General features: G+C 54.5%; 2 protein-coding genes and 1 long non-coding RNA gene across 3 annotated transcripts in view; 2 read left to right on the forward strand and 1 right to left on the reverse strand.

Annotated features, from left to right (window-relative positions):
• Window positions 1-10517, reverse strand: HDAC3 (histone deacetylase 3). Its single transcript, XM_064387418.1, has 15 exons — window positions 10386-10517; window positions 10059-10141; window positions 7690-7832; window positions 5844-5925; window positions 5621-5677; window positions 5477-5532; window positions 4063-4196; window positions 3734-3814; window positions 3572-3645; window positions 3375-3439; window positions 2562-2651; window positions 2403-2461; window positions 1883-1962; window positions 1430-1587; window positions 1-1164 (listed from the first exon to the last, which is right to left on the reverse strand). The coding sequence occupies exons 1-15, from the start codon at window positions 10438-10440 to the stop codon at window positions 1095-1097; spliced, it is 1287 nt and encodes a 428-aa protein (XP_064243488.1). The 5' UTR covers window positions 10441-10517; the 3' UTR covers window positions 1-1094.
• LOC135280088 (uncharacterized) overlaps window positions 1-12805 on the forward strand; it is a 302017-nt gene that overhangs the window by 28059 nt on the left and 261153 nt on the right. The gene's annotated exons all lie outside the window — the stretch shown is intronic.
• RELL2 (RELT like 2) overlaps window positions 10091-12805 on the forward strand; it is a 17111-nt gene continuing 14396 nt past the window's right edge. Inside the window, exon 1 of the mRNA XM_064387417.1 lies at window positions 10091-10208. The gene's annotated coding sequence lies outside the window, so the exon portion shown is untranslated. The remainder of the gene's footprint in view (window positions 10209-12805) is intronic.

Here is a 12805-nt window from a genome sequence, read left to right on the forward strand (position 1 = left end):
TCAGGTAAGAAAAATACTGCCTCTTCTTTAATGTCCAAAGACATCAGTAAACAAACAGAACCATACAGACAGAGGCTGACCCCCCACCTCCCCACACAGCACGTTCCAAACCACACAGGTACCGCTGAGGGCTCGCGAGGAGGAGCAGCAACATCTGGGATGGGAGGGATGGCCAAGGGAAAGCTCTGCTGGGTGAGGGCAGGAACAGAGCACTCGCAGGAAGCAGCTTCCCTCACCCAGCAGCAGAGCAACATCTGCAGGGTACAGCCCAGGAACTGTTTCCTCTCAGAGCCAACAGCCCAGATCTCTTGCTGACCATGTGTGAACTTGGGAAACACAGCTGGAAGCTACACTAAAGGTTCAGGACACACTAAGTACTGACCTGGGCAGGCAAACCTCTGTTCCACAGGGACTTAAACTTCCCAAGGAGTAAACACAACAGGGAGGTTGTGTCCAACTCAGCAAAGTGCTGCAGAACTCGTTTGTGAATGCAGATCTGGGTGTGGGGGGAAGCAATGAGCCTATGCTCTGCACACATCCTTCCATCCACCCCACTGAGCTGCTCCAAGGACATCCTGACCCCTACCCCACAACTGGCCTGGTCTTATCCAATAATTCCTGGAGCTGTGGAGCATCAGCTTCTTAGAAGGGACATCAGGAGCAGCTCCCAGTGCAGGCTGCAGGGGACAGCGGGGCGGTACCTGAGGGGAGGTCAGGGACAGCAGGATGGATCCCAAGTGCTGCAGAGGCAGGGGCTGTAGGCACAGCTGCTCCAGCTCCCAGCTGGCTGCAGGAGCCTGCATGGGAAGCATGGAGCGTGGCTCAGGCTCTGAGGGCAGTCCCACAGCTGCCAGCCAGGACGCAGCACGGCTCCACTCCCACAGCGGTGACAGCCGGAACCGTGACGTGGTGACAAGTAAGGAGCACGCGTCACCTCTGTGCCTCTCCAGGTGGCAGGAGCCTGCAGTGGGGCTGTCTCTGCTGCCACCACACATAGTCTAAGTTGAAGAGAGGGCTAAACTGGCTCCTGCAGGGCCCAGTTATGTGCTCCAAGCATCCATGTCCCAGGCGGGAGGCCCCGCAGCTCAGAGCCCTCAGATCTCCACGTCGCTCTCTTTGTCATTGTCGTGGTCACCATCGTAGAACTCGTTGGGAGCCTCAGGCCTGGGGGAACAGAAATCCCTGTCAGGGAGGGGACAGAGACCTGGAACCCCTGGGGCCTGAGGGAATGTCACAGTAGGAGCCCACAGAAGCTCCTTGGGTAAAAACAAGAGACTCACAAGTGACTTCCCTGCCCACGACAATCAGATGGGCTTTAACATCCCTTCCAAGCCCAAATTCCAGGATTCTGTGACTTGTTCTAGGACTCAGATGGATTCCTCTGTACCCCCTCCCAGGGGCAGCAAGGGAAGCCCACTGGCTCTGGTACCTGCTGTAGTTTTCCTCGGAGCCCCTCTCCTCTGGATCGGGCTCATCCGTGCGGTCGTAGCTGAGCAGGTCCGAGGGGACGTCGTGGATCTGCACACTGGGAGCGTGGTTCAGCATCTTCAGGTTCTCAAATATGGTCTGCCTGATCTGATCCAGGTACTACAGGGACAGAACACACAGGGATCAGCACAGTGGGATGTGTCACAGCTCTGTCACCTGCCTGCAGCACCTCTGTGCTGCCCAAGAGCAACAGATTTGTGCAAAAAGTCACTTATCAGAGCAGAGTGAATTCAATTATTGCCACCCAAGCAGGAAACACTGACACAACCCAGACGTTGTTTTTCCTTTTTTTTTTTTTTTGCCCTGGGCTCCAGCTGGTTTCACAGGACAGAGCACCAACCACAGGGTTTTGGAAACTCCAAGCTGATATTGCAGCATGGCTGCAAGCACTCACCTGCCTGGAGTTCTGATTCTCAATCCTTGTGCTGACATCAGGGTGAAGGGTGAAGTCTGGAGCGAAGTACTCAAAGTACTCTGAGATGGAAGGAGGCAGAGTTAGAGCACTGAGGGCCAGGAGCTGTGCAGAGAGCAGAGCTCACCCTCCACCTGCCTGGCGGACAGCAGAGCTTAAAAAGCACAGTGGTATTCAACCCTGAGTGCAAGGGATTAGAAAAAATATCAGGAAATTGTGCAAACTAAATCACCCTGGACACACATGACTGTGTCCGCCCAGCAAAGTGGGTGGTGGGAGATCACAGAATGGTTTGGGTTGGAAAGGAACTTAAATCTCATCTTGTTCCAACCCCCTTCCACTAGAGCAAACCCCATCCAGCCTGGCCTTGGACACTCCCAGGCATGGCCAAGGCCATCTCCAAGGTCAGGAAGTGCTGACACTTAGGCCCTGGTCAGTGCAGAGCAGAACATGCCAAGAATTCCAGCTGAGCTCATGAGGAAAAAAGACAACTCCAGCTTACCACTGTAGGGGAGCTCGTCACTAATTGGTTCATCCACGAGCAAGGAGGTTTCATAAGTCCTGAAAGCATGGGAAATGAGGAGCTCAGTTCATTGAAAGGGACATGGGGAATGCAGGGACAACTCCCACAGAAGTGCCCCTCAGCAGGCAGAGCACTCACCAGCAGCGTGCCACGTTCCTGACCGTGTAACCTCCTCCTCCCAGCACCAGCAAGGGGATGTTGAAGCTCTTCACGTACTCCACACACTCCCTACAAACCCCAAAGAGGAAAATGCCAGAGCTGGAAACTGCAGCACAGGTTCATGTGTCAGAAGTGCCCTCCTGAACTCCAACAGCACCATGGCTGGTGTGATACACCTGGAGCTTCCACCCAGGAATCTCCAGCACTGGGGGTGCGTTGGGAAGGACCTTAAGGCTCATCTCACTGCAACCCTGCCATGGCAGGGACACCTCCCACTGTCCCAGGCTGCTCCAAGCCCTGTCCAACCTGGCCTTGGGCACTGCCAGGGATCCAGGGGCAGCCACAGCTGCTCTGGGCACCTGTGCCAGGGCCTGCCCACCCTCCCAGGGAACAATTCCTAATTCCCAATATCCCATCCAGCCCTGTCCTCTGGCAGTGGGAGCCATTCCCTGTGTCCTGTCCCTCCATCCCTTGTCCCTCTCCAGCTCTCCTGGAGCCCCTTTAGACCCTGGCAGGGGCTCTGAGCTCTCCCTGGAGGCTTCTCCTCTGCAGGTGAGCACCCCCAGCTCTCCCAGCCTGGTTCCAGTCCTTAGGACCATCTCCACGGCCTCCTCCTCCACTACCCCCCTGAGCACCTCGTACAAAGCCTCACTCTCAGACCCCCTCTAGTCACACAAATGTTAAAAAAACCCCAAAAACTGCTAGCAGGCCAAAGCCAAAGCCCAGCCTCACAGCAGAGATTCCTCAGAGCCCTCCAGGTGGTTTTTCTATGCCCAGCCCTGCTGTACTTACCCATGGCCTCTTATACTGAGGTTAAAACATCCCAGCCGGTCACAACCCAGAGAATCAGCTCCACACTGGGGAACAGAAAAACAAGGGAGTTTTGGCACTGCTCTCCAGATCCACACCAGGGGACAGAAGGTAACACAGATAGAGCCCTCTGCAGCCTCTGAAGGCATGGATGTGTGCACAGAGGTTTCCTTCCTTACCTGCAGGACTATGCAGGTGGGCTGATAGTAATCTACCACCTGGTTAATGACTGGCTGGAAGAGGTGCTTATAACCTTTGGAGAGAGAGGTGGATTTGTCATGGCTCTGGAGCAGAAGGACCAGGAAACCCCTGGGGCCAAGAGGAAAGGAGGGAACACCTACTTTGGTCATCGATGCCATCTCGCAGAGGCACGTTGAGACAATAGTAACGGCCACTCTCTGCACCAACCTCATACATGTCACCTGCAAAACAGGACAGGCACAACAGCCTGAGGCTTCAGAGCTGTGCAAAGGCCAGGGCTGAGCTGGGCTGAGTCTGTCCATCTAATCAGGACCCCTTTCTTACAAGCAAATACAGTTCTGGTCCTTTCTAATAATTTTCTCCCACCATTTCCCCCCGGCAGCTCGAATTTTGTGATTTACTCTTTTCTACTGCAGCAGAATTTCCAAGGGATTCTGAAGCAGATTCCCACTAGAAATGAAAAACTTACCTGTGCCAGGAAAGAAGTAGTTGCCATATTTGTGAAATGACACTGTCATGACACGATCTGTCAGGTAGAAAGCCTCCTGCACCCCGTCCCCGTGATGGATATCGATGTCGATGTACAGCACCCGGGGGTGATACCTGTGGGACACACCAAAGCTGGCATTCCAGGCATTTGTGCACACCCAAACAGCTTCCTTTGATCTGCTTGGAAATTGGGATTTAAAACATTTTCTTCTGAGGTATTTAGAAATGGAAATTAGAGCAAAAAGATTTTTAGATGGGGCCAGAAGTATCGTGGAAAATAACTTGTTTAAGCAGCTGGGTGTTCAAAAATTGCAGATTCTTGTTTCCAGTGTGCTCATAGTTAATCTTTAAGAGCTCCAGTGATTTTAATCATATCAGGAAATGAAAGGCAGGCTGGCATGGAGGAGGTGGGAAATGGAGCACTGTGTCCCAGCTGGTGAGCACCAAAAATTCCAGGCTGGGCTAAATTTACTGGAGAAGCAGCCAGAGACACAGAGACAGAAGCAAACTCAAAATGCAGTCACCTGCTGCAGAAATGTTCCTGGAAACAAGCAACAGGATAGGGACAGAAATAACATCCCATGGGGGTAACTGGGCTGTATTTGAGCCTCTGGTGGATGGGAGTAGGAAAAGGGAGTGCAGGGATTGCCAGGGAGATCCTGGGGTTCCAAAGAGAGCACAGAAGGGGGAACAAGAAATGCCAGTACATCCCATAAATCTGACTCTGAGAGCAAGTAAACTTGCCAGCAGTCGTGTAACTATTGTTTGATCAACTCCAAATCCTTTTTAATTCCAGGACAGCTTGTCTCAGGTTCAGTGACAAGGAAGGCACTTTGAAGTACCAAAAAAAAAAAAATTAAAAAGAAATCTCAGATCAATTCAAGAAACTAAAGGTATTTCTGTAGCTTTTCCTCTCATTCTGAATTGATTTTTAATTTCCTAAAGTGAAAAATAACCTGAATTTTTTCTATGGAGACCAAGTGTCCTTTGATCATCCATGTGCAGCCCAAATCCTGTTCTTAAGGTGCTCAAACAACTCCAGAAAGATTTGAGTCATTTTTGTGTCTCCAGTGAACCAGAACTTACATTTACCTATAAAAGGCTCACTGTGGCAAAAAAGTTGAGACTCAGGAACCCCTGAAATGGGATTGAAGAACTCTTCTGTATCCCTCAAGCTCCCTGAGGGATAACAAAACATCTGACTCCCAACAAAACTGGAGTGAGATGTTCCAATGCTCAAACCCTTTCTTGTGTCTTAAAGGTAAGGCCAGGACAAAAATGAAGTTTTTGGGCTTCCTGGATTCCAGAAAGGCAAATGAGGCAGGGAAAGAGAGAAAAAGCAGAGGGAAAGCACAAAGCAGCCAGCAGAGGTGAGCCCTTGGCCCTGTCCTTACTTGAGCAGCTCCAGGATGCCAATCACGATGTCATTGACATAACAGAAGCCTGAAGCCTGGAAGAGAGAGAAACCCCAAGAGCTTGAGGATGAGATCAACAGAGCCCAGGCCCCAAAGACAAATGAAATCCACAGATGTCATTACCTCAAACTTTTTGGCATGGTGGAGGCCCCCTGCCCAGTTTATGGCAATGTCACAGATCTAAGAGAGGAAAGAGAAGTGAATTTAAAGTGACAATATGGTGACAACAACCCTGTTCCCTCCTTCCCACTTCCACCTGCCCATCCCAGGGGTCCACAGCACCCTGCTGGCTTTTCCTCCTCCAAACCTCCAGCTGGGTTCCCAAGATCAGCACTTCACCCCTTACCTTGTTGTTCAGCTGTGTTGCTCCCTGCAGAGAGGCCCCAGTGTAACGAGAGCAAAATTCAAAGAGGCCTGGAAACACTGGGCTGAAAAAGAAACCACATCCCAACTCAGAACTCCTCACTCCTCCCCTTTGTGCAGAGCACAGCCAGGAATCAGACTGGCCAGGGGTAACATCTGAGCAAGAATAAAGCTCAGTCCCCTCTGAAAGAGTTAATTTGGGCTCAGGATCACTCTGACCATGCCTGTAACTCACTGAGCCCCAGCAGGGGAGCGAGCTGCCTGTAAACACAGGGAATTTGAGAATGATTCCCAAAGCTTCCAAACCAGCCTTGAGAAGGCTTCACTGCTCCCAAAACCTGTCAGTCTCCTGCCCACAGCTGGGACATGATGTACCACTGCCCCAGGAGAGAGGGGGGACTGTGACAGCCCCCAATCCCAGAATGATTTGGGTTGGACGGGAACTTAAATTTCATCCTGTTCCACTCCCTGCCATGGCAGGGACACCTCCCACTGTCCCAAGCCCTGTCCAGCCTGGCCTTGGGCACTGCCAGGGATCCAGGGGCAGCCACAGCTGCTCTGGGCACCCTTGCCAGGGCCTGCCCACCCTGCCAGGCAACAATTCCTCATTCCTAATATCCCATCCATCCCTGCCCTCTGGCAGTGGGAGCCATTCCCTGTGTCCTGCCCCTCCATCCCTTGTCCCCAGTCCCTCTCCAGCTCTCTTGTCAGCTCCTTCAGGTACTGTAAGGCTACAGTGAGGTCACCCTTTCCCTTCTCCAGGCTGAACAATCCCAGCTCTCCCAGCAGAGCTGCTGCCTCCTTCTGCTCATCCTGCTGCCTCCTCTGGATTTGCTCCACCAGGTTGATATTCTCTGTCCCCCAGAGCTGGATGCAGCACTCAAGTTCTTATCAAAGATGTCACTTTCCAGAAGAGCTGAAAGCTCTTCCAGAACAAGCAGAGTCTGCAACCCAGCAAGCCCAAATCTAGACCCAAAAAGGAGCACTGCAACATCCCCACGAAGGGAAAGGAATAAAGGAGGCTCCACACCCTTATCCACACGTGTCTTAGGCTGGAAATGGGTTTGTGTATTCTATTTCCACCTGTCAGAGCTGGGGCAGTTCTCTGCTGTTCATGGGGAAGTTTTTCTTTATCTCCCCCACAGCCAATCCTCCCTCCAGCAGATCTCTGCTGTCCATGGTCACTGAGTGTCCCTGCAGGGCTGATCAAATTCCAGCATCCCATGGGGAGATGCTCGGCCCAGGGCAGGAGCCAAGCATTCCTACCTGGATACAATCTGAGCCTGGAACAGCACAGCAGCCTTTGCCCACTGCATTCCCAGAGGAGCAGCTTTCTCCTGCCCTGCATTCCCAGAGGAAGAGCAGGCCCATCTCCAGCAGCCCTGGAGCTGCAGAGGAAAGCTCCCCCCTTGTGCAGGATCCCTGCTCCAGCAGAAGCACAGCTGGCAATGCAGGAGGGCTGAGCCCCCATGGGATGGGGCTGTGCCACCACCCTGACCCACAGGGCTCAGCTCCTGCTCTGACTCTGGCAGTGGTTTGTTTTCTGTTTGTACTATTGCGTTTGTATTTTTAATTTTCCTAGTAAAGAACTGCTATTCCTGTTCCCATATCTTTGCCCAAGAGCCCCTTAATTTCAAAATTACAATAATTCGTAGGGTGGGGGGTTGCATTTCTATTCAGGGGAGGCTCCTGCCTTCCTCAGCAGACACCTGGCTTTGCAAACCCAGACAGCACAGGAGGGACACACTCCTCATGCTGCCTAAACCAGGGCAGGATTGGCACATTCCAGAATTCCAGAAGGGCCGGGGCAGGGCAGCTGGGGCACTCACCAGTCGTCGCCCACGTTGAAGGCGTTGAGGCTCTTGGTGAAGCCCTGCATGTTGTTGGGGCTCACCCTCTGCAGGAAGTCGATGTAATCCTCGGAGTGGAAGCGGCACATGTCGTGCTGGGAGGCCTGGTAGGGCTTGAACACCTTCCAGAGACAAAAGCAGGAGTTATTTCCCATCCAAACTCTGCTTCCTCGGGCTGGGAGGGATCTCAAGCTAAGTGACAAGTGGCCTGCACAAGGTACATAAAAATGTGCAGACACTGGCACTTGTGTCCATTTAAATGCAACAGCTGCTCCATGGAACCTGCTCTCCTCTCATTTTTTCCCTTTCATAAATCCAAATCCTGCCTCTCCTCACTGCAGCTCTTGCCATAAAATTCCTTCCTACCCCATGGCACATTCTCCTGCTCGGGCAGCAAAATAAACCACAGCTTTTCCTTCCCTGGGGGGACCATTCCTTCCTCACTCAGCATTTAAGACCTTGATCTAGGGGTGGTTCTGATCCCTCTGGAAGATTTACTGACAGGTTCCAAATTATTGGGGAAAGAGTTGCATAAGTTTTGTTTCCTTTGGAAAGGAAAATGGGGGGGATGGCCAGGGAGGTGGATGGACTCAGATCCAGGACCTTGTGACAACACAGCACACCCCTCAGCAGAGGGGAAGTTAAAAATTAACAACACTGGGGGAGGGAATTCAATTGATAAGAGATTTTTTTCTGTGATTTCTCTAATTTTTATTTCTCTTATTTAAATTTCTCTTATTTAAAGCAACCACTTCACAGAAAAAGTGGAACACGAACATAACAGAAGATGCACAAGCTGGTCTGCAAAGGGAAACTCCTCAGGACAGCTGCACCATGGCCCTGTTTTCTGTGCTGAGCAGGAAACCTGGGCATTTTCAGAGCCACCATCACCAGAACGAGCCCATCTCCCCCTCTCCTGGGGTTTTCCATGTGGAATTTGGTGTTTCTCAGAGGCTGCTGCCTCTGACAAACAGGGGATGAGGCAGCTCCTTATTCCCAGGGATCCCCCAGGAATTCTGATGGTTCATTAAACCACAGCAGCCCAAAAGTGATGGCAGAGAGAGGAGAAATGGCTCCCAGTGGGCAGCCCGAGGCTCTCAGAGCAGGGAAAGCCAGGCTGCAATGTTCAGCCAGCTGCTGGCAGAGCAAAGCTGGCTCCCTGCAGCCTCCCCAGCAATCCCAGCCACGTTCCTGAGCTGGGGAAGGTGGGGAGAGGCAAAGCCACCCCAGAGCAGCACAGCCCTGGGCTGCACGGGGCAGAGCCCCTGCAGCCACAGCCCCGAGCCTGCAGCTGCTCCAAACTCCTGGTTTTATCTGTCCTGACTCTGCCAGTCCCTGGCTGCTGGGGGATGAAGATGTCTCTGAGGTTTTCAGCTTCCCAGCGGCAGCTTGTGGAAAACATAACCCCAAAAAATGAATTTCAAGAATAAAAATGTAGAGCTCTACCCACTGCCTCCTTCAGGGATTTGCCATTTAGATGTGTTGGGTCAGAACAGGTTTTTTGGTTGTTCCTGCAAGGAAAAGCCCAACTCTGGGGAAGTTACTTGCAGAAATAATAATTAAAAAAAAAAAAAACTCCAGGGAAGTGAATTGTGGAAATAAAAATTAAAGAAAAAACAAAAAAACCCCAAAAACCCAAAACAGAACAAAAAACCCCAACAAATAAAAAAAAACAAAATAAAAAACCCCAAACAAAAAAAAACCACAAAAAACAAACAAACAAACAAAAAAAAAACCTAACAAAAAACAACCCCAAAAAGCCCCCAACAAAAAAAAAAACCCCAACAAAAAAAACCCCAACAAAAAAAGAAAAACCAACCAAAAAAACCCCCCAAAACAAACTCTAGGGAAGTTACTTGTGGAAGATATTTGTGGAAATTAAAAGAAAAATACTCTGGGGAAGTTTCTTGTGGAAGTCACTTGTGGAAACAATAAAAAAAACCTCTGGGGAAGTCGCTTGTGGAAATCCACGCAGTGACAGTAAGAATCTGGAAAATTAACTTTGCAAAGACTCTGGGCAGAAATTATTGACTTTGCAAAGACTCCCACAGTTCCCCCAAGCGCTGCACTTCCACACAGCCACTGCACTGGATGTGGTTTTAGTTGGGAATTTCATTAATTAAGGAAACTCTTCCCATCTCTGAACACCTAGAATGATTTCCATAAATTGCATCCTTACAGTTGCCTGACCCCAGCAGCTCCTTGGAATCCTCCACAGCTGCACCAAGAACTCTACAGCCACCACTGAGCATGTCACCCACCCCTGGGTCCCAGAGCAGCCCCGGGGCCCAGGCTGGAGCGTGTCCCCCGCTGTCCCCCGGCTGTCCCCCCGCTGTCCCCGTGCTTACGATCATTTTCTTGTAGAGGCCGTAGTGCAGCACCAGGCTGTGCGTGAGCGCCAGGCGGTGCGGCTTCATGGGGTGCCCCGCGCCTGGAACGGAACCGCGCGGGGTCAACGGGGCACCACGGGGCAACAACGGCCGCGGCCGCCGCAGCAGGTCCGGGCTGAGGGGGACGGGGGAGCGGGGATGGGGAGAAGGGACGGGGATGGGGGAGAGCCAGCGCGGGCTGGGCCACACCGCCGCCCCCAGCCGGCCCGCCCGGCCCCGGCCCCAGCCCCACAGCGGCCGCCCCGCCGCCGCCCCGGCGCGGCGCTGCCCCGGCCCCGCTCGCACCGTAGTGGAAGTTCCCCACGTCCGGGTCGTAGAAATAGGCCACGGTCTTCGCCATGGCGGACAGGCCGCGCCGCGCTCCCGCTTACGTCATCACTCCGCGACACCCACCGCCGGGGCCGGGCTGGGGGCGTGGTCACAACAAGAACACGCCTACAAAGGGGCGTGTCTCTATACGGGGGCGTGGCCACCCGCGGTCCCGGTGTCCCCCCCCCCGTCCGGTCCCGGTGTCACCGCCCAGCTCCGGACCGGCCCCGCTGTCCCCAGCGGCTCACGGCTGCGCCCCGGCCCGCCCCCTCAGCCCGGTGGCCCCCAGGTACCGCGGCACAGCCCGGTGCCACCTGCGTGCCCCCGGCTGCAGCCCCTTGGCGACAGTTACCGGCTGCGCTCCGGCCATGACCCCCTGCCATCCCCCAGCCATCCTCAGCTCCCCCAGTCATCCCTCACCGCCCCTCACCTACTCCCAGTCACCCCCAGCAGACCCCAGTCACCCCCAGCAAATCCCAGTTACCCCCAGCACACCCCAGCAGATCCCAGTTACTCCCAGCAGATCCCAGTTTACCCCCAGCAGATCCCCAGCAGACCCCAGCACACCCCCAGCAGATCCCAGTCACCCCCAGCAGATCCCAGTTTACCCCCAGCAGACCCCCGCTGCCCACTGGATTCCCTCCCGCAGGCCCGCCGCTGCCTCCCAGCCATTCCCAGTCACTTCCAGTGCCTGCTGTTCCCTCCCGTAATTCTCCACCTGCCCCCTCGGGTGCCGCAGTCACCCCTCCCCGCTCCTCGCCTGCTCCCAGTGGCTCCCAGCTGCTCCAGCTCCTCCCAGTGAGCCCGGCTGGCGCTGGATTCTCTTCCCCAGCTCCCCTGTCCCCCCCAGGGGTCACAGCCCCCCCGGGCTCAGGGCAGGGGGTTCCCGGGGACACCCACGCCCGGATGGGGCTCGTTCCATCCCGGTCCCCGGGGATGGGGACGTGCCACTGCCGGCTGTCACCAGGTGCCACCCGGGGTGCAGGCTCTCCGGAGCTCGGGGAGAGCCCTCTGGAGTCCTGCCGGGCAGGAGCAGGGCTCAGCCTGGGGGATCGTGGGTGTGAGCAGGCAGCGGGATGGGGGAGCGCTGGGGCTGACAGGAGGAGGAAGCAGAGCATGGCGTGGGCAGGCTGGCAGCACAAAGCTGCTCCCCGGGGCTGCAGGGAAGGACGGACGGACAGAGCAGGAAGCCGTGTCCAAAGGCTGGGAAGAGCAGCCAAAACCAATGCTTGGTCCTGCCAGCCTCCTGCTCGGTGCCTTCCTGCAGGCTGGGCTGAAGGAAGCTGTGCTGGGGACAGGCTCCTCAGAGGATGGGCACTGCGGTGTTCCCTGGCGGAGCAGGGGATGCCAGGCTGGCATTCCCAGGGCCGGGCTGGCATTCCCAGGGCATAGAAACCCCCTGGAAGCAGCAAGGGCAGCTTCCTGCCTGCATGGGGTGGGGCATGGTGGGATGGCTGGGAGCTCTGGGTGCTGTGCTGGCTGCAGGGGCCAAGGTGGGATGAAATGGTGGGGTCGTTAAAGGGGATTTCTGGCTGTCCCTGTCCCCCCTGAGGGGACACTGCCCCTTGTGTGGGTTTCCTTTTAGGACCCCAGCTCCAAAGGATCACAGGATGGGTTAGGGGATAGGACTGGAAGGGACCTTAAAGGGATCTCATTCCAATCAATCCCCTGCTGGGGGCAGGGACACGTCCAGAGGAGACCCAGGACCCTCTCACCATGAGCCCACAGGGCCCAGCTGTGCCTGGGGACACTCGGAGAGGGCACCTGGCACCAAGCCCAGCCCCCAGCAGGGGAAACTGTGGGAAATTCAGGACTCCTGGGCCACTGAGCAATATGATTGGGCAGGAGCTGTTTATTGTTTGCATTATATGGTTATTTATACATTCCTGCTCTTTGCACACATTTCTTGCTGGTGCCTTTGTCTTGTGCACGTGTTCTGCGTGCACCTCTCAGAACATGGCACTGGTCACAGTCCAGGTGCTTTGCTGCTCTTATTTACTTCCTGTGGTCTTGGAATTTGGTTTCTCAGCTTCTTCTTTCTTATTTAGCACAGTTTATGTCTTAGAAACCTTGATGGATTCCAGAGGGTTCTGAGAAGAGTCTGATAAGAGCAGTTCCAGCTGGACGGCTGGTGCACACTGCAGCCTGAGCTGCCCAGGTACATTGCTCCAGGAAATCACGGATTTAAACGTGCTGAGCACCACGGCTGAGCTGGGAGCTCCGCAGCTCTGACGCTGCTGCCTCATGACGGCTGTCCTGTCCCTGCTCCACCAGCTGCTGCCACCAGATAACGCCTGCCTGGGGACACGGAGCCACCCGGGGCACGTCCCAGTGCCCGCTGGGGACGGGCTGAGGAGAGCAGAGACACAACACAGCCCTACCTGAGGAGAGACACG

The sequence above is a fragment of the Passer domesticus genome, chromosome 13 (genome assembly GCF_036417665.1).
Source record: "Passer domesticus isolate bPasDom1 chromosome 13, bPasDom1.hap1, whole genome shotgun sequence".
Taxonomy (NCBI): Eukaryota; Metazoa; Chordata; class Aves; order Passeriformes; family Passeridae; genus Passer; species Passer domesticus.